Source organism: Ochotona princeps, chromosome 17, assembly GCF_030435755.1.
Source record: "Ochotona princeps isolate mOchPri1 chromosome 17, mOchPri1.hap1, whole genome shotgun sequence".
Classification (NCBI taxonomy): Eukaryota; Metazoa; Chordata; class Mammalia; order Lagomorpha; family Ochotonidae; genus Ochotona; species Ochotona princeps.
The window spans coordinates 25,527,910-25,545,726 of record NC_080848.1 but is presented as its reverse complement, the minus strand read 5'-3'; the positions used below and the strand labels follow the sequence as shown (position 1 = coordinate 25,545,726).

Sequence of the window (17,817 nt, the reverse complement as noted above, 5' to 3'; positions counted from 1 at the left end):
CATTCCAGACAAGGGAATCAAAAATGTGTATCAAATTTGTGGGTCCTAAATTTTGTGTGGTTTTGAATTTCTGGAAAATAATAAGTAATAAAGCTATGAATGGCTCAATGCATTGAAAAAATAAGCCTATCATAATTAGGGTTGAAACTTAATAGAAAAATGTTTTGTCAAGACCCAAACCCCAAAGTGCAAATATAGGATGGGTGAGAGGGTAACAGGAAAACATGAGCGGGTCAGAACTGACCACAAGTAGAATGTGAGTTAGGAGCATATTATGGCTATGTAAAGAATGACACCATGCTGGGATGAAGTAATTTACTCTTTAATTAAATATTTGAAGACTAATTACTGAGCATTTACTCTGTCATTTCTTGCTTTTACATAGTTACTGATCTTCCATCAGTCTGTTTCTGGAGCCTGAGACATTAATAGGAAGTGAAAGAAGGTGTCTGATGCATATACTCAGGGTACACTAGAGAGGCCTTCCAAAACCAATGTGAGTGCTCAGGGGTCTGTACCATCTGCAGGGACCTTTGCTTCCATCATGACCTTTCATGTCTCTCATCTGTAGCCAAAATGCTTCTTTCCCTATATGTGTCCAGCCTTATTTTTGATTTTTTTTTTTGGTTCATGATCACTTTCTAACCAAATTTTACTGGGCAGTTATTATTATATGGCAAGCACTGTGCTAGGATATTAATAGCATCCCGATGACCATCAGAGACCATTCTCTTGATGAAGCTCACATTTAAGTACGTGAGGGAAATGTATAGAAAGCATTCATGTAACCCAGAGTAATAAAAGCAGCAAGATTGTGAAAGGTCCTCTTGGGGCCAAGGGTGGGTGTGATCTGCCTCATTTCTTTCTTTTTTTTATTTATTTTATTTTATTTTTATTATTAATTACATTGCATTATGTGACACAGTTTTATAGGTACTGGGATTCCCCCTACCCCTCTCCAAATCCTCCCCCATGGTGGGTTCCTCCACCTTGTTGCATTACCACAGTTCAAGTTCACATGATATTCTTTCATTGCAAGCATATACCAGGCACAGAGTCCAGCATCTTTATTGTCCAGATAAGTTCAATGGCTTGTTGGGGAGACCATCTCTGGTCTGAAAGTAGAGCCGGATCTGCCTCATTTCTTTATCAGACCCTTCACTAATTTTTTTTCCATCTTATTTAATCCTTCTCTCCCTCTGACTCTACGTCCCTGGCTGCTTCCCGTCTTTCTCTTTTCTCTCTACTTGATAACCCAATGCAAGGCTCTAGCAAATGCCACCTCTTCTGTAACACCCTTTCCTGATATTTCCAAGTGGAGTTAATAGCTGCTTTGTCTGTTCTCCCATAGTACACTGTTTGTACTCCTATCAAGCACTGCCTTAATTCTGCCTTGTATTACCTTGATTTGTTTACAAGTCTGTCTCCCTCCTTGAGAGCAGACAGCTTGACTTATTCATTTGTTTTTTCTATAGCACCCAGTAGAGCGCCTGGCACCTAGTCGGTGTTGAAAATAATGTTTATTAAACATGAGCGGAGAGGCCTGGAGGTGGTGGGGTGTGGGACTGGACCTCTGGGAGAGAAGTGTATTGGTGATTAGGGAGAGCATATCCAGTCTCTTTTCTGTGAACAGATGTGTTACAAGATTTTTGGAGGCACAGTAGATGGTTGCTTTTCCAGATAAGGTATGGATGCTAAATTGGCCAGGATGGCAGAGGTTGTGGGCCTAAAATTATATACATGATAAAAATGTACATGTTATGAATTTTCAAACTTGGAAGGACAGATTTTTCTGTAAACACCCATTGTTTTGACTGGGTAGTACTTATATGGATATACAGCATTTTGTTTAGGCACTTATCAGCTATTTCGACATTCTACTCTTTGGTTCTTAAGAATAATTTTTAAAAAAGATTTGCTTATTTTTGTCAGAAAGGCAGATTTACAGAGAAAGACATTACAAGAAGAAGATCATCTGTCCTCTGGTTCACTCCCCCAGGGGCCACATCAGCTGGAGCTGAGCCAATCTGAAACCAGGAGCCTCTTCTGGGTCTCCCACATGGATGCAGGGTCCCAAGGACTTGAATTGTTCTCCACTGCTTTCCTAGGCCACAGGCAGGGAGCTGGATGGGAAGTGGAGCAGCTGGGACATGCTAGTGCTTGAAAGGGAAGGATTAGCCAGTTGAGCAATTATGACATGCCCAATTATGAATAATCTTTAAATGAACATCGCTTGCAAGTTTTGTTAGAATCCAACTGTTTAAAAAAAAATCCAATTGTTTAAGTGCATCACAGTTGCCTGATTTTTGCTAATCTGACTCCTATGTCCATGTTAGAAGCTGCATGGGCATAGGAAGAGTAGGAATGATCTGGAAGGCAATGAGAAAATGCAGACAAGGTAGTTAAGTCCCAGGAACTTAGGGTGTATGAATACAACATGGGGTTCCTAGGGTGACCAGGAATGGCTAAGCAGGCGAGAAGGAAAGCAGGCTGTGTCATGGCCTCCCTAAGACCATACCTTAAAAGTGATGCAGAGAAAAGGAGGGTGGGAGTGCAGAGTAGCATGGCAGAAGGGGGAGGACTCGGAGATAGGAGTCAGAAGACAGACATTTGAATCTTCTCTCAGTACTGTTTAGTTTCCATTTCACGCATTTGAAAGGTAGAGTGAGAATGAGCCAGAGACATCTACACTTTACAAATGGACACAGCAGGACCCAGACACTCAGGCCAAGTCTCCCACGTGTGTAGCAATAACCCAGTTACTTGAGTCATCCCTGCTGCTTCCAAAGGTGTACATTTGCAGGGAAGCTGCAAGCAGGAGCAGGGCCTGGGCCTGGACACAGGCATTCTGAAATGGAATGTGGACATCCCAAATGGTGGTATCAGCCCCTGTCACTGTCAAACGCTGCCACTCTTGGGATACTCTTTGATCTGATCTTGGCACATGGTTTTCTTGAACTGTGGCTTCATCTGTGATGTACATACAGTAAAATTACCCAATGAATCTCGCTGGGTTTGTGTGAGGATTAAATGATATCATGGATGTGACAAAAGTGTCACAAGTTTAAATATATGAGGATATTTTAAGTAAAAGTTGATGTAAAAAGCTAACATTCATTTTCCACAAGCCTTTTGAAATGCTTTTTATGGAGTGTGTGTGTGTGTGTGTGTGTGTAAAATGTTTATCTTCAGAGACAATGTCACATGTTGGGTTTCCAGTTAGCTGAGTGACCCTGGAAAGTCATGGTTGGAGTAACTAAGCACCTGAAAGGGATCTCTCTATGAGAGAAATACTTACTGCCAATTAGGCTGCTTATAAAGACTGTCTTGTTCCTCTAAGACAAGTGTGAGCAGGGCTTTTCTCTTTCCCAGGGTTGGAGGAGAGGCCAATTACAAGGTTTGGGATTTGAGAAGGTGAGTTGGACCCTGGATGTTCTCTAGGGCTGTAGAGATTGATTAGTTGTGGCCTAAGCCTTTGTTAAAGCCCTTATCCCTCTTGAAGATTGCACTGTGGAACATATTACTTTCTCTTTGCTGTTAGAAAAGATGGTGACAAAATGTCCCCAAGAAATTTGGGGCCAATGTCAAAGTTCTTCTGGAGGAGCAGGGAAGAGGGAACAGATTAAATATGACCTGAGGTGAGCCTGCAATTGTTTGGGTTTTTCTGAAGAGACAAATTCTTATTATTGAGCACTCACTTTGTACTGTTGCAGTGTTTTACAAAACAGTTGTTTAACCTCATCAGAACTCTGAAGTTGAGGGTTTTGTGTGTGTGTGTGTGTGTGTGTGTGTGTGTGTGTGTGTAGAGGAGGATGCACAAAGATTGAGTTCAGGGGGTGGCCCTGGCCATGTTAACTTGAAAGGGAAGTCAGGACCAATACCATGTCAGTTGATCTGAGGAGGAGAACCCCAGGCTTCCAATTAGAGAGCCTGGTGGTCATCTCCTCATTGCCCCTGAGGAGAGTGGTCTATGGCCTATGATTATGAAAACTACCCCGATTGCTTTGGGACACTATCAAGACCCATCTCCATTTTCATGTTGAATAGGTAGAACCACTTCCTGGCATAGTTACATCTCAAGTGTAGAAGTGATTGGATATCAGCCCTTGGAGTTTGATCCCGTGTCTCCTCTGCAGTGTAGACCTATGTGGGGGGCGGGGGGGAAGAGAGAGAGAGAGGAGGAAAAGAAAGAGAAGGGGTGGGTGGGAATGACATCAAGCAGGAATGTGCCAGTCAGCGGGGGTAAATTTTCCACTTGGATCTGTGTGGAAACCTGATCCTGTCTCTAATTTTGGTCTCCTTCTCTAACAACCTTTCACCAGATTGGAATTTTTCTGCACCTGTAACACATTTTTAATGTAATAAGTCTAGGAGAAACCAGGTATTATATCATGCTGGGGCCTGTGCTGTGTTTCTAGGAGCAAAGGTAGCCCAGACCTCCGTTTATCCCTATAGGGGATTAGTGTATTAGTCACCCTGTAAAAGCTCAATTTGTTATGATTTTAAAAAGTGTTTCTTTTAGCACTTGCTTATAAAAGGTGAAGAGGGGAGTCACAAATGTGTCTATGGTCCCTGCCCCCTCCTCCTCCACATACGCACGTACTCTCTATCAATTTCCTATGAACTCAAATTCATTAAATCAAATCCAGAAGCACTGGCTTGGGCCAATTAGCTTACCTTTGCTACACTGCATTTTTGTCTAAGTTTGGGGCAGAGCAAGTAACAAAAAGGTGAGAGGAGTATTATACTGGCTACCTGCTTTGTGGAGGAATCAATGTAAGTTAGATAGTGGATTAGTGGTTTATGGTGACCATGAATAGCTACTGCATCTCAGATTTGGCTTGTTCTTATGTGGAAGTAAGGGTCCTTCCTTCCCTGTTACTCAAGATGGACTGCCTTTTGGATAATAAGCTGTTGTTTGCATGGGACTCAATGTAAATATTTCTTCCAGTTTTACCTAACTGGAGAGTTCCATACAACTCATCCCCACAAGCTGATATAAAGATGGAAGGAAGGAAGAAAGGAAAGAAGGGGAAAAAAGAGCTTAGAGCTCTTTTCACAAAGGAAATCATTTTTTCACAAAGGAAATCACTGAATGTTGGATTGCAAGAGAGTGTGCACTCAGGACATGACCATGACATGGCCTTGTGTCCTCATGCTGCCCTGTGGGCCAAGAGTCTGCATCTAAGTTGCCTGAGTTTTGAAGTGTGGCAGCTATTTGATATACAGGTGCATCTTTAACCCTTTATTTCATCTCACGTTCCTCACTAAAACCCTCAACTCCTACCCCACAACTTGAGGTAGCAGAGCAGAAGGAAGACTGCTGTCAAAAGATTAGAGTTGAAACAGCTGTTTCATTTTTGTGTATGCCTATCATAAATTCCAAGTTTTGTTGAGCCTGACACTAATATGGTTTGTGGTATCTTCCTTGAGAAAAAGAAATTATGTGTGTGAAATTGCTAGGGGCCCTTTCGGATCCTAGAAACGAAAAGCTGACTGACATGAAAGTTTCATGAGCTTCACTAAATCTGCTTTTCTCTGTAGCGCTGTGTCACTTGACCTCTTTGAACTCCAGTTATTTCTTTTCTGGGGACCTAATTCCAAGGGAATACTATGAAAGACAAGCAAGTTTTTGTTCAAAATGCCACATATAGGTGCACATGCATACATATGCATGCATGGTCCAGGAATTCTAAAAACACGTTGTTATCACAGTCTATTCAGATATTGTTTTAATGCCTTGATTATAATATCTATAGATCGCCCTCTCCCCCATTCAGTTATTGGCCTGTGTTTCCCATTGATTATTGGTCATGATATTTTCAGGATTCCCACTATTGGTATTGCTGAGTGGGTTCCAGATCCAAAGCATGATGAATAAATGTACCTTCATTTCTGTGTCTGGGACAGAAGCAGTCACCTGTCTGGGACCCTGTCCACCCTGTCTCTGCAAATACAAAGGGCTTTTGATCTGTTTCACTAGTCCTCAGTAATTGTGTTTGTAAGTTCAGATATCATTAGGAAATTAAAGAAACAAAAAGAAAACTACACACCTGGATGGTTATTAGTAAAATATCCAAGGCCGTTGGCTCTTCCGGTGTGGACAGAGATTTCCTTTGGCTTTGCAGCTTGGAGATCTGCATCCATTTGCCATTGAAGAAGGAATAAAGCATCTCCACCTCTCTGATAGTGACTATGAGTGTGTTTCCATGCCGATCTTTAATGGGCTCATAGTAAACTCTTCCCAGGTTGTGTGTTCCCAGCAAGTTCTAGAAACAAATAGATTCCTGGTAGCTTAGATGATGCTGTATAAACAAAGCAAAAGAACTGCAATATGACACTGAATAATTATCTCACTTCTGAGAAGCTGTTTTTATTTTTCTTGTATACTTAAAATACATGGCGTCATAGAAATGTACTTAACAGAAGATGAAAGAAAATGTCTTCATAAACCTGTAGAAAGAGGCACAAAATTGTTTTCTTAAGCAAATTCAAAATCTGTAAATACTCTCACCCACATAGACACACCAAAACACAAACCTCAGTTACCAGCACTTGAAGAGAATCCCAGATGTTTTAAAGAAAATGCCTGATATTCAAAGTATGCCACTTGTGAAGTTTTCAAGAGATCTACAGTAAGCTGTGAGGTGGGGGTTGTTTAAAATGAAGATGTGAATTGACAATGTAGCACATTGTACAGGTCCCCCAATGAGTGCAAAGTGCCTTCATGGTACTTTAATTGGGTCACTGGCCTGGTTTGACTTACCTGCATTTCAGGGGTTCTATTTATTTAAAAGCTCCTTTCAAATTTCTTATAACTAGGCCAGCTGAGGCAGACAATACTTTTAGAAAGGTGGGAAAGGAAGGGTGCCATATTAAATGTGGAGTGGTTCTGATGGGTGTTGCTAAAATAAACATGAATTTTACAAATATGCATGGCTTGAAGATTTCTAACCTAGAGTGCTGGATAAATAGCATAAAATCTGGTGCTGTAAATATCTTTTGATTTTCTTAAAATTATAAATCATCTCAGAGCTCCTGGCTGTTGTTTTTGTGAGCTCACATAAATGATGATGATGAGATGACCTGCTAGCATGAGAGCAAAAGTAGAACTGGAATTTGTAAAAATGACAAGGTTGACCTAAAAAAATGAGTGAGCCATCTGGTCAACATCCACATCACAGCAAACACTGTTTCCTCACTGGTAGGGACTGCATCTTAAGTTTAAGATTAGACATTAGACACAGAGCAAACAGGGAACTTCATAAATAATTACCAACATATTACAAAAAGTAAGTGGGCAGCATCGTTATTACAATATTTAAAAGGTCTACTCAGGCATTTCATTTCAAAAAATTGCCTTCTAAATCGCAGACAGGTAGTTGTTTAGTCTAGTCCTATGTAATGCTGTAGCTATCCAGGGAGGCAGTTTGTTAATAAACAGTGCTGTGCTGGTAAGCTAGAAAGACAGGGAAAAAGGCAGGAGAGGAGGGACCCTACTGATTTGTGGCATAGGCCAATTTCTGTGGTGTAAATACTTATGCCACACTTATGCTGGCAAGTGTTTGACGAGAGACTTCTAGAGTTCTCGAGTATTTCCCAGTTGTCTCCAACGTATCACTCTTAGGCTTGTATTCACACTGTGGTGAGTTTGAGGAATGGCGCATTTACTAACTGTTGAAGTTCTAAAAAATTGTTCAGCCTCTGAGTTCCATCTTTTAAAATTAAGAGTTCATATAGTCAGATATCTCTTATGCTCTCTGTACATTGGAGAGTGTTTAAAGGATTAAATCCAGCTATGCTTGGTATAGTATAACATTTGCTTTTTTTTTTTTTCCAAACTATTTGAGAGGGTGAGGGTGGGAGGAAGGAAGAGAGACAGAGATTGGGGTTTAGAGGAGAGAGTAATAAAGATTTTCCATTGTCTTGTTCGCTCGCCAGATACCTGCAATAGCCTGAAGTCAGGAGCAGGGTCTGGGTCTCCTGTGTGGGTGGCAGGGACCATCTGTGTGTCTGGTGTGTTTTAGGAGGAAGCTGACGTTGGGATCAAAGGTGAGACTCGAGCCTAAGCCCCGTGATGGGGGATGTCCGCATCCCACATCAACTTAATTGCCATGCCAAATGCCCACTTTGTTTTTGAACTTCATTTACTTATTTATAGTAAGGATCCTATTCCAGCTCACACATTGTTACTTTCGATGCACAACTAGTGTTTTACCATGTATGGGAAATATTTCATAGCTCTCTTAGATAGCAATTACCATTCTCTTTTGTCCCCTAGTACTTTATGCACAAGTTTCTATCTTTGCAGGTCTTGAGTTTCACAGAATATATTGGGATTCATGTAATGAAATCATGATTATTTCATCTCTGTCTCTGGGTTTCCTGCTCTTGGATTTGAGATAGGAACTCAATGCCTTTTGCTGATTGAATTAATATTATCACTAAGACAGACTATGACTGTGATCACAAAGCTGATCACAGACATTGGCTGGAATGTTTATTTCAATTAAACACGATTATCCAATTGTTTGCTACTGTGTGATCTTTGAACTACAAGCGTTTGGCCTGACAAAATACATTTATTTCTCCAACCAATAGTTAACTAAATGAATGTCTACTGTATGCCAGGAATTGGCAATATAGTAACCAAGACAACTATTCTGTCTTAACTCAAGAACTTGTATTCTAAATGAATCACTAAGCAGATAATGCCACAAACAATTCACTGAAAGGATTATAACAATTCCTCTGAAGCAAACAAGGTGCTGTGAGAGTGGTTTTCTTAAGGTTCAGAGAAAGGCTCTTGGAGGAAGAATAAAGTTTAAACTGAGTTCGGAAGCATATGTAGGAATTACTTGAGAAGGGCTGGAAGAAGAGTATTTCAAGTGGAGGACACTATGAGCTAGCTGAGGAGACTGAGAAGGCCCAGAAACCTGGAAGAAAATCAGGAGAGTATATGGAAACGTGGAAGCCAAGGGATCTGGCAGCTGAGAAAGGGAGAGCGGGACCAAGTGTAGTGTGAGATAAGATGTCAGTTGCAAAGAGGACTTCGTGTCCACTGAATCTAGTGACAGTAGCCATTTGGCAGAGTAGATTCAGTTATTGAGTTCCTGAACTACAGAATTTTGGGTTCCCCCCTTTTTAAAGATGAAGAATACAAAATTAAAGCTGTAACATTAGGCAAAAAAGGTGAATCTTATTTGGGTTGATAAAATGAAATTATCTCCAAATTTGGTGTTTTGGATTGCAGACACCTCAGTCCAGTAAAAACTGCTATGCAAATATGCCAGACTCCCCCAAAATTCTAAAACATTTCTGATTCCAAGCATTTTGGATAGGGATATTCAACCTGTATTTGGAATTCCAGGTCTTCCATTCGCCATGAAATTTCTTTAGGCCATTGGTTAGAAATGTTTCCTGATTGAAAACCAGCTCTTCCTCCCTCCCTAAAACACTCCATGAGCCCCCACACTTACAGGGCTTATGCAAGGGAGGGACCTGAAGTTCTAGCTTCCTTGGCACCATCTCACACTGATTCCTGGTGGCTTCAGAGAACAGTTTTGTAGTCCTGGAGTTCACAAAAGTCATCATGTTGACAAGTGAGTGGGAGGTGAACTGAGTGGAGAAAGAATAGGGGCAACTTTTTGAAGGAGTTTGGGTATAAGTGGAAGTTTGGTAGCTGAAGGGGCATGTAGTAGGGACAAGGTGGAAATTTGGAAAAGTTCAGTTTGAGAGGTTTTTTTGTTGCTGCTGCTGCTATTGTTTGTTTGAAATGAATCTTAAATAAATAAATAAATACGGGGGAAGAAATGCAATCCAGGGAACAGGCAGAGGGAAAAGTCTCAGGATGCAGGAATGAGACTTCATATAGTAATATAGGAGGGAAGAAAGTGTGGTCAAGGCAAGGAAGATTTGGTAGTAGAAAAATTATATTTATTTTCTCCTTTCAAAATTAGCTTATTGGGCCTGGCATGAGAGCCTGGTGGCTAAATCCTCACCTAGCATGTACCAGGATCCCATATGGGTGCCAGTTTGTGTCCCAGCTGTTCACTTCTCACCCAGACACCTGCTTTTGGCCTGGGAAAGCAGTAGAGGATGGCCCAAAGCCTTGGGCCTCTGCACCCATGTGGGAGACCTAGAGGAACTTCCTGGCTCCTGACTACTTCGGATTAGCTAAGCTCTGGCTGGCCATTGCAGCCACTTGGGGAGTAGACTGGCAGACTGGCAGATCTTTTGCTCTGCCTCTCCTTCTATCTAAATCTGCCTTTCCAAGACAAATTTAAAAAAACCTGGGAAAGATAAAAACTGGTTATTCAAAAGGCAGAGTGAGAGAGAAGGAACTGAGGGAGAATATAAAGGAGAGAGAAAAAGACATGCACACACAGAGAATATGAATGAGCAAGAAAATGAAAGCAAATAAATATAAATCTCTTCTATCTGCTGATTCATTCCCCAGATCTCTGCAACAACCAGGGCTGCACCTGGCTGCATCCAAGGGACAGGAGCTCTGGGTTTGCTCTGTGGATAACAGAGACTCAAGTACTGAAGCCATCACCTGCTGTCTTGTATGTGCCTTAGCAAAAAGTCAGATCAGAAATGGAGTAGCCAGGACTTGAACCAGGCATTCCAATATGGAATAACAGTTTAATTTGCTGTGCCACAAACCCACTTCCATATTTATTTTCTTAACAAATTATGTGGTGAAGTCATCACATATAAGATATGGCTAGAGAATATGAAGAAAGGGAAGGGATGTGGGAAAATGAGGTTTTAAATTGTGGCTTTATACTACGGGAAAGAAGATTTAGTAGAGAATTGGAATAGGCCCAGTAGGTAACATTTCACATGAGAATTGTAGTCAAGAATTTAACATAGCAATCTGCCCATTTTTGTGATCTTTCTGCAACAATGTGGAAATACTCTAGAAGTGTTAGATTTATCCAGCCTTTTTTTTTCTTCCAAATAAATATGGAGGGAAAAAGTTCAGACTGTGATGCACCTTAGAAGAAGCATGATACATACTGAAGCATAGTAGGCTCAATAGGTTTGGGGTTTGAGGAAATCCAAAAATGATTGCAGTGGGAGCAGTTGAGTAGGGTCACACTGGCCAAGCTGGTGTCACTCAGTCTCTGACTGCGCTGGCTTGTAACAGCTTGATCCTTCTCATGTTACTGATACCAGATGAAAGTGTTCTAGGAAGCCTCCAATAAACACATGATAAAGAGCCTGCTTGAAATTCCAAGGTTGTTTAGCTTGTGATCTTGGCCTGTCTGGGTTGCATGTGGGGTAACAGGAGGGTCCACTAAAGGGTCTGAGACTCATGTGATGGGGGGATGTACTTTATCCTAAAGAAAGGGCAGTGTGGGTACAGTGACAAGGTTCAGCCCAAGTGCATGGGTAGTGAAGAGGTGCTTCAATTTCAGCATAGTCATCATGGCCCAGCTCCAAGAACGTCTCCTTGAGTTAGAGGAGAAGATCCTGCAATCGGGGATGAGTTCAAATGAAGAATACTGTTTGCTTAAATCTCTGAGAAAACTGTTGATACAAGGCAGAGCATTTGTGTGTTGAGCATAGCACAGTGGATAAATGTTACCTTTCATAATGAATTATGAAAAAAACACGATTATTACTACATCAACTTGAATTGTTATGGCAGTCGTTCAAGTAATGCAGTTTCTATAATTACAGGTAGGGAATGAACCATAGAAGGATTTTGTTGTCATTGTGACCCTATTTTATACCATAATTGTTATGGTCTGGCCCATCATATGTTCTTGTTAATGCACATTTCTGGGATGAAAATAACTGACAGCATTGTGGATAAATACCAACATGGTAGAGGCTCAGTGATCTCTGGAGAACCTCAGCATCATATAGCAAAAATTTTCCCATAGTAAGAACCAAAAATTCAGCTCATAAAAAAACCCAGGAAAACCATGAAAGGAAAAACCAAGAGGATTGGTTTGGTTGTCATTTTTAGAGGGAGCTCTGTAATTTGTGAGAATTCTTGCAGGTCTTGGCAACTTGACCCAATTTTATTGTTAGAATGAACGGATTAATGTATTAGAGATCACAGGTAACCATTTAAGAGGTGTTTGTTATTTACTTTTTTATAAGTATGTAAAAATGTAAACAAGATGTCTGTTTTACCAAAAACATCCCACCAAGAAACTCCTCAAAACACTATCAGAGTTCCACATCTCTGTCCACTCATTGCTGCTCAGGATACTATGGCAACAGGGATTCTTCAATCTAGTCAGATTCCTTTCATTTTGCAAGTGATTGCACCAAGGCTGAGCAGGATAAATGAGTTACGAATACAAAATCTAGAGCTCAACTTTCTATACTCCTTCTTTAGGAGGCTACTCATATGCTCTTCAAAAGAAACTCCTTTTCAGGAGATGGCCAGAGGGACAGGTTCACCAGGTGAGCAGGTGCGGAGCACAAACTGTCCAAGAAATGAATTGTGCCTGTGTATCTGAAACAAAGGAGCCAACTCTTCCTTCCTAGGTGAGCTTAACTGAATGGTTTGACTTAGAAAAAATAATCCTTGGGTGTCTGGATGTATGCCAGGCCCTTACCTGTAGCTGGGCTGTTGCTGCAAGCATCTTCTGCCTGGTTTGCAACACTGTGGATGAGGACATGGAGATAGGTATGCTTTGCCTTAACCACCTTATGTCTTCCCACATACAAGACAGCTGCAAAAGAAGTCACAAGGTCATATCATCATCTAAGCCAGTACATGATTTAGGTTGTGGCATCAAAGCAAAAGCAGGGAGAAGGAAACCCGACCCCTGATGTTTGTTCCCCAGTCCATTTTCAGATACATGCGAAACAACTTTTTGATCTCTGTCCAATTGGAAAAAGATCTGAATGTTAATGAAACAGTCAGATCCACATTTTAGTCTTTGCCAAATGATCCCATAATTCAAGAATAGTGGAGACACAATCTGACAGGATGCAAGCTTCTTTGCTTTGAAAATGCAGTGTAGACACCATGTAGGCATTTTTTTAATGACACAGGGCATATTAAGGCTAAAAGGGTCCTTGGAGACAATTTACTTCCACCCAAGTACTCTGACCGCTGGAGACCACTCAACTAAGGTTTCAGGGATTTATATGCAGTAACATTGCAATGAAGTGGGGAAAAATGAAATCAGAACTCTGTATACCTTTGTGAACCACAGAAAATCTTGCGTAATGGAACTGGTGTGAGAGTCATCTATTTCAACGATTGGTATTTGATCTTCATTGGTGACCAACATATTGTCTTTGTAATAAAATATAACAGCTATGTAGAGTCCTCTAAAACGAAACAAAGGAGAAGTATCTTTAGTCTCTTTTATCAAGTCTGACTTTTGGCAGAAATTTCTCTTGGATATGATAATGACGAATCTAAAATATATCTAGGACCATTTTCCTGCTGAATATCACAAGTTCACTCACTAAAACTCAGAGAAATTATTATCTTGCCCAAATTTTCAGGCAAAAAGTGAGTTTCATTCTTTTAACGACAAGAAGATTTCTTCCAAGTTTCTTCTCAGAACCAATATAAGCTAATTCCTGAGAAGTTAAGACCTTCTGAAAACAGTAAGCATGTCCCACCGTTTTAAAGTCTTCACAAACTTGTTTGAGGAATGGAAAAGGTGTTTCAGGCTCCTTGAAACTGATTGCTTGCGGCCTGTGGTTTGTAATTTTGAGCTTTCTGGAACAGAGAAAAGAAAATACAGTGTGAATTCCATTTGGCAGCTGAATACTCTCAATTTCTTCCTGCCTTTCTGTCCTCTTTTTTTTTTCTTTCTCTTGACCTCTATGTCATCTTCAGTTTCATATAGGGATTCAGTTCACATATTCTTATTGAAAAATTCTTAGATGTTGAAATACTAGTAGGTTAATTAAACTGATAAACACCTACTTGAAAATATTGGTGATGAGCAGTACAACTCCATAGATAAAATACAGTTTATTTTTAAAATATTCTTGGGATATATAGTTTATTATTAGGTGATATAAAAAGGGAATTAACTCATTTGATCTCTTCCTACCTCCTCTAACTTGCCTTCTCGATGCTGACAAGACTATCCTTGTTACTCTCTGTAGTATTCAATGAGTTTTAAGTCATAAAAATAATCACATCACAATTAGTTTGGAGAATACAACAAAACCTACTACATTATCCCTATCCTATCACTTCTATACAACCAGGGCTTTTGTTTGGGGGCCATTTTCTTCCATTATATAAATTCACTCATATACATCCTTGTGGAAACAGATAGAATGAGAATCCTTATTATGGCTTCTGTGCTGCAGTTTTCTTCTGGATTCAGGCATTGGAAGCAAAAGTTCATTTTCTGTACTCTGAATGCAGTTGTCCCCCTAGTTAAAGACAGACACTAGTCAGGGCTTGAGTGAATGTTGTTTCACAAGTTGCGTAATTAGGTGATAACTGGAACTCACCCTTTTTGGATATCACTATGATGACTTCTAAAGTTGACTTCTTTATAATTCACTCTATGCCAGGGCATTAACCAAGTAAATTTAACTTTTTAAAAAAATTTTTCATCCCAGTATTGAGCATGCAAATTAACTGTGACCAACAAACTCTAGGAATTAGGGTTTGATATACCTTCTGTATGGGGTGTTTGGTAAGAGAAAGGATGTTCTTTTTCGTTTTTCCTTTTCTTTGGATTTTTATTTTTTATTTGAAAGGCAGAGTCATAGAGAGGATGATAGAGAACCCATTGGCTCACTCTCCAGAGAGCTACAGTGGCCAAGGTTGGACCAGGCTGAAGCCAGAACTCTTGGGGGAGCTTTCTCTAGGTCTCTCATGAAGGTGCAGGGGCCCAAATACCATCTTCCATTTTTTTCCCAAGCACATTAGCAGAGATCTGGAACAAAACTAGGGCAATTGGGATTTGAACCTGGGCCCATATGGGTTACCTGTGTCACAGGTGGGGGCTTAACTCACTATGCCACAAGGCCAGTCCTGGCATGTTCTATTGTTACTTCTGTGTTTGGAATGTGTTGTGCAATTATAGAGTACCTCAAGGTTCAATACATTTATACTTTAATTCTAGGATATAGCAGTATGTTCAGTATATACAGCAATGAGGAGTGGTGTCATTCTCCATCTGGAATAACAGTGGAAGAAAAACATGTGAGAGTGTTCAAGGGACCTGTGGTGTGCTGAGTGAATGTAATTAATTATCCACTTTAATGCTTATGACAATTCTGCAGCTTATGTATTATTCTGATTTTCTGATGAAGAGGTTATGGCTCAAGAGGTTAAATTATTTTTCCTAGGATCATACAGCTAATAAATGGTAAAACAAGGGCTTAAACTATTTTTTTGTATTGTGAAATTTACACAGGTGATATCCCAGTGAACCACATAATCTCAATATATTTGAGTATTTTATTACTTTCTTTTTAATCCTTTAAAGATCTATTTATTTTTATTGGAAAGGCAGATCAGATTTACAGAGAAGGAGAGATGGAGAGAAAGATAATCCAGGCGCTGGTTCACTCCCCAAGTGGCCACAACTGCTGGAACTGAGCCAGTCCGAAGCTTGGAGCTTCTTCCAAGTCTCTCAGATGGGTGTATGATCTTAAGGCTCTGGGGCATCCTCCACTACTTTCTCAGGCCACAAGCAGGGAGCCGAATGGAAAGTGGAGTAGTCGGGACATGAACCTGCATCTATATGGGATCCTGGAGTTTGCAAGGTGAGGATTTAGCCATTGAGCCACTGTGTCAGGCCCTGTAGTTGAGTATTTTAAAGGATAATTTTGTTGTTCTTTGTAAATACTTTAATATCATTTAAGCAATAAAGGACAGTTGAGAATCTATGGAACCATTCCCTTCTTGTGAGTTTCTTTTACCACGGCATTTTATAGGTCAGTTTGTGACCTCACTAACTCTACGAAAAATGGTATATGTCTAAAAAGTTTGTAAAATGCTTAACTCATTCACTACATCACTTCATTAGCATTTTCAACACTCTGGTGTCCACTTTCCATTCCTGAGGGATCAGGAATGAAGCTCTTCACAATTTCCAAACTTACCTGACAGGAGAAATTTTTACAGCTGAGCAACTTACTGGTTCATTGTTCTTTGCAGCAGAGTTGGGTACTGTTTACATCAACAGAGTACACTTCAATATAAAAATAATTTTCTTGGATGGGCATATAGCCTGATGGTTAGAGGGCTGATTAGGGCTTTGGTGTTCTATATCTGAGGTGTTTGATTTCCAACCCTGACTTCTGACACCAGCTTTTTGCTGATGTAAACCCTGGGAGGCAGGAGTAACTGGTTTTCTGCTAGGAATGTGGGATACGTAGATGGAATTTCTGGCTCCTGGTTTCTCCCTGGCTATTGTGGGCTTTGGGGGTGGGTGGATAGGATATCTCTTTCACTGTCCTTCTGTTTCCTAAATAGATTTTATAAATCCTCCTCTTTGGAAAGCTTTTTTGTTATATCTTTTCTGATACTGTGTAGATTATATGGAAGGAAAGTACACATATGACAAAACTGAATGGGAACTCTTAAAAATAAGTGAGATTTCTAGATGATCATTTGACGATTAGATAGTAATCTGATATTACAGGGCAGAGAATGTAGGGCCTCAGATAATACACTGAGCAATTCCTCATTTTCTTAAGTAATTTTAGTTTTCACTGTTGGATAAAGTGAACCACAAAACAAGTGCTTGATAAATTGCAAAGAGATATCTGTCCGTTTAACATCCTGCAGCCATACAGGAACCAATAGGGAGGGGTGCAATGGAGATAGAAGGGAAAGGAACCCACATAATATGCAGGCTAGTGTGCTTTAATAGGGTGGGATGCTTAAAGTCCTGAACTGGGTAGGGTCATACTAGAGGTCTGGGAGTGAAATTTTCACTTGAGTCTCCTTTTGCTTATTAGAGGCATCTTTACATCTCCCAGTGAACAACTCATTAGAAGAATGTTTTCTTGCAAACACTTGTCCTCATTTCTAGCTGCAGAGTGTTTCTGAGAGACTCTGTTTTCACGGCTATGAGTTAACTGTGAACAACTTTTTGTTAATGCTAGTGTGGTTTCTTTGTATCTAACTCATACTCAGCTAGCATCTCTTTAGTTTCAATGGTGGGTCTTTTTTTTTTTTTTTTTTAATCCAGCTGGCTCAACAGTGCCTTGAATCTAGAGAGCATAATATAGTAGGAGTTTTGATGGGAGCATGGAAAACGAAAACTTTATGGAAGTTTTAATTCTCCAAATAAAACTAAGTGCTTCTTCCACGAATCATTACACAAATCAGAAACCTGACCCTGTCGCATTTGACAACCCAAGTATAAGAAAAGCTTTTAAAAGCTTCTGTAAAAGTGTCATGGAGATTCTCTGCATGTAGTTGGCTAAAGGCTAGAGAAGGGCATGCTGCATTTTACCCCAAGCAGTGGGACAGAGGAAGATTAGACTTGAGGGTGAGATTAGAGTTCAGTGCCTAGTCTTGATGTAGGGGTGGGAGACAAAAATGAGGTGTGTCAGGGAGACTGGGCTTGGAATCAGAAAATCCAGGTTGGAGTCTGCAGTCTGTCTTTTTCTGGCGTTGCGACCTTCAGTAAGTTATTCAGCTTCAGAGGGAACTGCCAAATTGAGGATGAAAGAGATATTGGATCTGAAATTGTATTGTAAAATATATTATAAATACATATGAAGGCTTACTATTGTTTTTATGATTGAGGGATGCTCAAGGAATTCTTGGAGGTGAAATGTTTGAGGGTTCATATCCCCAAAGACCCAGCGCTGTCCAGGAATCTTGTGAAGGGATAATACAAA

At 40.3% G+C, this 17,817-nt stretch overlaps 1 protein-coding gene across 1 annotated transcript in view; it reads right to left on the bottom strand.

Annotated features, from left to right (window-relative positions):
* ANKFN1 (ankyrin repeat and fibronectin type III domain containing 1) overlaps nucleotides 1–17,817 on the bottom strand; it is a 135,361-nt gene that overhangs the window by 37,221 nt on the left and 80,323 nt on the right. The window contains exons 9-12 of the mRNA XM_004591002.3: nucleotides 13,609–13,708; nucleotides 13,176–13,308; nucleotides 12,585–12,701; nucleotides 6,054–6,269 (exon numbers count right to left, since the gene is read on the bottom strand). Coding sequence (XP_004591059.3) covers nucleotides 6,054–6,269; nucleotides 12,585–12,701; nucleotides 13,176–13,308; nucleotides 13,609–13,708 — 566 coding nt within the window. The remainder of the gene's footprint in view (nucleotides 1–6,053; nucleotides 6,270–12,584; nucleotides 12,702–13,175; nucleotides 13,309–13,608; nucleotides 13,709–17,817) is intronic.